Source organism: Limulus polyphemus, unplaced genomic scaffold (genome assembly GCF_000517525.1).
Source record: "Limulus polyphemus unplaced genomic scaffold, Limulus_polyphemus-2.1.2 Scaffold4710, whole genome shotgun sequence".
In the NCBI taxonomy this organism is placed as follows: Eukaryota; Metazoa; Arthropoda; class Merostomata; order Xiphosura; family Limulidae; genus Limulus; species Limulus polyphemus.
The window spans coordinates 16,145-23,187 of NW_013670320.1; the positions used below are offsets into that span (position 1 = coordinate 16,145).

A 7,043-nucleotide genomic window follows, 5' to 3' on the forward strand; every position below is an offset into this window, starting at 1 on the left:
TACAATAACAGTATAATCTGTCAAAAAAACTGATAGGCAACAAAATAAAGAACTTTAAAAATTCCCATTAACTATTGCTGGAACAGATTTTGCTAAGACTGTCAAGAACTGTCATTGATAAGATATATTACTTTTAACAATATTTAAACTCCCACCCCACCACCCTTTTTTTAATAAATGTTTATATAGCATAAGCTCCATACAAAGCTGTTTATTCAACTTTACTCTGAAGAAGAAATAAGGTGAAAAATTGGCATTTTACAACAATTAACATGCTAATCACTGACTAGTCCTACTATTAGATATTCAACATTAACTCTTTCACTGCTACATTTTGTACGCCTAAAAATAAAGACACGTTCTTTCACATTTCAACATTTAGATAAACTTAGAACTTGTAAATTTTGTTACGAGATTCCAAACTCAGACAGCAGCAAGCTAGACGAAGAAAATATTATTGTATATGTCCATGGTAGAGAAAGAATTAAATCTAGAATTTTTCTCTTCTATAACAAAACTGGATCTATTAAATCATGGAAATTTGATAATGCTTAAAAAAAACTTAATGTTTAGGAGTGTTAAAATTACAGGTATTATATTTCTATAGCTATGTACTTGAAATAAGTTTTGATTAGTTTACAGGAAAGAGTAGTGAACATACGTGTATCGGATATATGTCAGACTAACGAATTGAATACGTGTTTATATTGTACTCAGTTATGATTCTCCAACATGGTGGGCAAAACTTAAGTGTTGAATTCAAATCACCTCTTGATGGCAATTTTTAATCAGTTAACATATCTTTTTACACATTTCTAGGTTTTAGTAAAACAATTAATTTAAAAAAAAAGAACTTTAATTAGCAACACAAATTACCTTTTGTGTATCTCCCAACAAAAGTAAATTTCTTCACTCAACACAAAATACGATGTGCATTAAAGTTTGATATCAAACTTGTACGCAACACAAGGAAATCTGATGTCACAAATGTATTAGAATTTTTATTAAGTACAAACAATTTAAAATATAGCATATTTAAGTAATATAAGTTATACTGCTTCAAAAATAATTAACTAGTTTCTAGTACTACGACCCAGTTTCTTCTAAACTAAAGATCAGTTAAAAAACTATCGATAAATAAAAACTGGAACTAACCTGTTTTAGAAATGGGTATAATTTTCTTTGTTAGAGGTGCAGGATCTTTAAGTTCCTCAGAAACTTCAATTTCTGAGGGTGTACTTCTCAAAGTTTGAACTCTTGCAAAACTTTCATTAATCGATTCTTCTTCATCTGCATCTAGAACCACCAGGGGTGGGAAGAAAGCTGACTGCGGCTGAAGTCGAATAGTTTCTGGTTCCTGCTTAATGGTTGCCATAAAAGCTTTGGCTCGGCTAGGATAGCAGGAGCGTTTACCACAAACCACTAAATGCAGGACTAGAAACAGAATACCAAATATAAACCTACAGGATACCCATCATACAAAATTATCTGGTTATTAAAACTTGTAAATATAAATACTACTCTTTATGTTATACATAAGTACATACAACTATATATTTCACACTGTTTAGAAATACTCTGGTGAAATTTAAATTGACTAAACTTGCAAGGTACCTGTCATATAATACAACCCATCTTCATAGAAACCTGTTAATATTAACAATACTATTTTTTATCACAAATGAATATGTATACAAATATATTTCCTACCATTTAAGAATTTCCAAAACTTATTAAAACAGAAACTTACACTCAATAAGCAAGGACACTAATTCATCCCACACTTTCCATCTAGTCTCTAGAGCAAAATTATTTTATACAAAACCATGCTTTAAAATTAAAAAAGAACAATAAGTTCGAAACCCAAATAACCTAAAAAGCAATAGCATATAGATATTTTTCAAGATTCAGCTGTTTATAGTAATTCAAATATTCTAATAGTCCTGAACACTCTGGAAATATACTCGTACCATCAACTAGCCACAAACCATTTACTTACAAAATAAATATTCCAAAATTTGTCCTTATCTACTATGTTACATACCAAGGTCGTTCCCATTGATGGAGTTATACCCACAGATACAGAACATTGCCCTCTGACAGAAGATTGGCTTTAAATAATTTAATGAAGATTTCTTCTTGTTTGACACGGAGAGGTGAACGTTCATGTGTTCCACAAAAGCCTTACCACAATGAGTGCCATACCCACACTGGCTACAGCTCATAAATTTCCTATGGATAAAAAACGTTATTTACAAATACTTATAAAAGCCCAAAATAAATATTTACATTTTAGTTCGTCCTGCATACTATTGACGATTGATAAAAAGTTGATAACCACAAATTTAATGAACATCCTCCATAGTTCTGGTTCTCAGTAGAATGAAATTAGATGGTTGTACAATATTACTAAATACTTGATTGACAACTTCTTCAGCTTTGCAACATTTTATATCTACAAACATAAGAAGAAAACGATAGGAACAAAATATCAATCTATTTTCAATTTTTTTAATAACATAACAAAGCAAATTACTGCTTCATATCTATAAGTGTACATATATATAATAAAAGTTGTTTGACTTCCTGACCTTGTAATTAACATCATGATCTCATTTTAGCATCTCTCTTGATGAGCAGTGTCAACTCAAATATATCTCATAGTTGTGTCTGTGTGTCTGTGTATATATATATATATATATATACACACACACAGTGATAGGAAAGAGAAATGTTTGAAGCTGAATACTATATTTCTTGTTTTTCATGTGTATTCTTTATTTATTATTATAAAAGTAACTAAAATGGAAAAATTAGAAACTTATTACATTAGATTAGGTAAGATAATGAAAAATAATAATAATAATAAAAATTCTTCATGAGGTATACTCATGATTGGCTTGTGTGTTATGTAATTTGATGGTAACAAGAACTACACATTTGCCGAGTGAATTATGGCTTGTGTGGAGGGATTATTAGTTATACACTGTTCATAAGACAATAAAGCAATAAAATTAAGTATAAACAGATGTATACTGTTACAAATTTTAGTATGCAAACTCTAATGGTTAATTTGAGGTTATAAACTAGGTCACACTGACCAAACCAACAGCAAAAGGGTTTATCTACTCCATCAGTGTATTACTTTGCCTCATTCTTGCCTTACTCTTACAGGACATTTTAAGAAAGAAAAAATTTCTCTCCCCAGTCCTTTACCACCATAAATAATTGTTGCATCATCTATTGAACCTTTCCGTTCTGAGAAGCTCACAGCCCACTAAAAAGTATAGGGACGATTTTGGGTCCTCTCAAAAGAAGTATGATGACATCTCACCCCACTTCAAGCACTGTATGTTTTTGATATACATCTATATATATAATTAAACTTGATTATTTTGGTATTATAAGTTACTTAATATAATTTTCAAAAACATAAAATACTTATTATAATATGGCCTATTTGATTCTTTCTATCAATTTTCTAGAGATTAAGAAAATCTTGAAAATGTTACCTCTAATATCGATTGAGTGACTACTCACAACTTAACTCACTAAGTTACACTTCAGTTGCTTGTAACACCTGCATCTTCCAGCCCTCAATTATTACTTGATTATGTTTAGTTTAACTTATATCCAGAAACAAGTTTTAACTGACCAAAAAATACAAAACACAAGTATATGGCTATTATCAAAGACGTCAGTTTGTTTGGTTTTCGACATGGATAAGTTTCCCTGTTATACTTCTTACACAACCATCAATACAAGAACTGCCTTTAAAGAAAATTTATTAAAATAAAATATGTAAAAAAAACGAAAAACGAATTCTGTTTTTAGTTTATAAAACTGTGAAGTAAAAATCCTGAATGCTTAACGTTTTTCAACACACAAATATATTTGTGATTTTTATACAGGAAAAATTTCCATAAAAATAAGATACTTTCTAGTTACATTGTAACACCCATGTATTTTGGCATTAACAGTTGTTTTTAATGTATAAAACTTTGATATGTTGAGGATTTCAAATTCAATGTGGCTTAACAACTGCATGTTTATTAGTTATTTATTTGGGGTAGTTTAAGTTATCCATTTGTCTTCTTGTCGTTACTGTGCATGAACACTTTCATCACTAAAACTCTGATTTTGTAATTCACAGTAAAAATAATGTTTGCTAAAAGGCTCAAAAATTTCACTTCCAACAACCATTCTAAGAGCTGGTGCTAACTCAAATTATTATTTTTTACTAAGAAGTAAGAAACTATTGGAAAAAAATCCAGAAAATACTATTGATCAAGTTGATAAATTAAAATACTTTAGTAAACACGACAAAACAAAAGCAACAATTCATACCTAAAATGTTCATAATCAATATTATTCTTGCACTCTATACAACGCAGGTGTGACGTGTCAGCAGTGATATTAAGGTCAAGACGCTTTTCTTCTGAGGCTTTGAAGATGACAGGAGGTTGAGAAATACTACCCAGTTCTTTCCTTACAGGCGATATTCTACCTTTAGCCATCTTAACGGGTTTTATATGTGGATCTCGTATCACTACATCTTTTTCATTTCTCTGTGCTTTCATTCGGATCACACCTACACCATATCGAATCATTAACTCATCACAAAAGAAATGTATTATTGCAGCAAAAATTTAAGTCGACCAACCTACACAAATCTGAAATTTTTTATAAAAACATTTAATTAAATTATTACGAAGCTGGTAGACATTAATTTCAAATAAATATCCATAAATTGTTTTGTCATCAATAACGCTGGCATATCCACATTATAAAATGATTTGGAAATGTTTTATTTTGATGAAATATTTTGTTGTATATTACCAAAGCTAATTACTGAGTATGGTTTGATCTTAAAAACGTGACTTCTAAATTACTCGTGGTTAACAAGAGGTTTATGTCAAGTTTAGCTCTATTTTTATTTTTTTTATCCTATTGATAAAAAACACACATTTATCTATTTTGACTTTATAAAAAAAAACATGTTTATGAGGAATAACTTTCATGTTCTTTGTTAGGAAATGTTATCATGCTCATAAGCTTCTTACAACTTTAACATGTTACATATAAAAACGTGGCTTTTTCTGTGCTCACATCAGATCACAATCAAACATGCCTGCATCTCTGATAGAAGGCTGTCAAAAATAGGGTAAGTAACAACTTATTGTCACTTTTTTTTAAAGTAAATCACGTGTTGTGTTCATCCATACATTAATCTCAACATGCAAACTTGCTCCATAAATTCAATAGTTTGCACAGCTGACATTAAAACCATATATGTCCATAAATCAGTGCTGTACTCATATTTTCTGATAGTATTTTTACAGCTACATCAAGTACAGTATTATGTGGATGGTATTCAAGAAATAAATATTTGATACAAACAAACATCTTGTCCAACAAGAATCACCTACAAAATTGTCAAGTAATATATAATTTTTGTCTCAAAACATATTAACAATAATGTAGAGACATGTTACAAAGCATCAAAGCTTCTTTCAGAATGTTTGTTTCGAATTTCGCACAAAGCTTCACGAGGGCTATCTGCACTAGCCATTCCTAATTTGGCACTGTAAGACTAGAGTGAAGGCAGCTAGTCATCACCACCCACCGCCAACTGTTGGTCTACTCTTTTACCAACAAATATTGGGATTGACTGTTACATCATAATGCCCCCATGGCTGAAAGGGCGAGCATGTTTGGTGGGATGGGGATTCGAACCCACGACCCTCAGATTGCAAGTCAAGCACCCTAACCACCTGGCCATACTCTTTAAGAATGACAAGACCCCCACTGTATGACAGAGTAATCTGTATTCCCTATTTGTGTCTTTATTTAAATACCATTAGTTTCCTGAGCCATTAGGTGAATAAGGCAGAGATCAGACATCAAAACTTTGTCATAACTTCAGCTACTTATTGCAGTGCTACAGCATCAGATGTTACAGTACATACAATTTTTTTTTAGGATGTCCTCTCGTGCGATTTCTGTGGTACTTCAGTTATTGTAAAAACTGAATGGAAAAGGTACCACTAAAAATCCTAACCACATCAAGGTAACTATCCAGAATTCTAAGTATCTTGGGTATCCTTTTCAATCAGAATTTGTCCAAGGTAACCACTCTGCCAACACTAGTTTAAACCAACCTTCTGCTTCCGCCATGCTAATGTGATCTGTAGTTCGATGTGTCTTAACACTATTAGAATTGGTGAAAACTAAGCAGCATGCTGGACATTTGCGAGACTGAGACTTCAGTTGGTGTTTCTGAAGATGTAGGAAAAAATTCTGGGTCATCCCAATCTTCTGGACAGGAGATATACGAGCAGTGAACACTTCCAAGCAGTAATGACACTGGAACTTGTCAGAACCATTATGAACCTGGCAAACAACAAACAAAGAAAAACAAAAAAATGAGATCTTAAGTGCACTACAACTGTTTTTTTTTTACTAAATAAAATAACAGCAAATAAAAGCAATATATTTATTAAATAATACTAGGATTTCAAACATTTGTAATTGTTTTCTAAAGCTAGCTAGCAAAACTTACTAATTGTAGTGTTCATTGACTGGATTATTACTTGAATAATTCTCTTCATATCTTATAGTAAATAAAGAGTTATTTCACTCTTTTTTTTTTGTTAACAGTAATAGGAGTAAACTCACGAGTTAATGCCATTTATTGATTAACACATTAACTGCTGCAATTCTAGACATTATCTATGGCAGGTGCTGATAAAAGTTTTAATGCATTATCATTGTGTTTTCACTTTAAAAAACAGTAATAATAGAAATTAGAAACATGTACATCTAGAAATTTATTTAGATGCTATTTGTAGAAAATCACTTTATTCATATAAAATCCAAAAAGCCAATTCAAATACATACTTATCATGATATACATGTCATATGATGAATACATCAACATTTTTTGTGGTACAAATTGAAGGATGGGTCCAAACAAATACCAGGGGATTCTGGACACGTATTATAGTTGACAGGCCCAAACAAATACCAGGGGATTCTGGACA

The 7,043-nt window shown here is 31.1% G+C and overlaps 1 protein-coding gene across 1 annotated transcript in view; it reads right to left on the bottom strand.

The window, feature by feature from the left end:
- Positions 1 to 3,755: 3,755 nt before the first annotated feature.
- LOC106471574 (zinc finger protein 280A-like) overlaps positions 3,756 to 7,043 on the bottom strand; it is a 5,728-nt gene continuing 2,440 nt past the window's right edge. Inside the window, exons 3-5 of the mRNA XM_022400192.1 lie at positions 6,162 to 6,393; positions 4,348 to 4,591; positions 3,756 to 3,771 (exon numbers count right to left, since the gene is read on the bottom strand). Coding sequence (XP_022255900.1) covers positions 3,756 to 3,771; positions 4,348 to 4,591; positions 6,162 to 6,393 — 492 coding nt within the window. The remainder of the gene's footprint in view (positions 3,772 to 4,347; positions 4,592 to 6,161; positions 6,394 to 7,043) is intronic.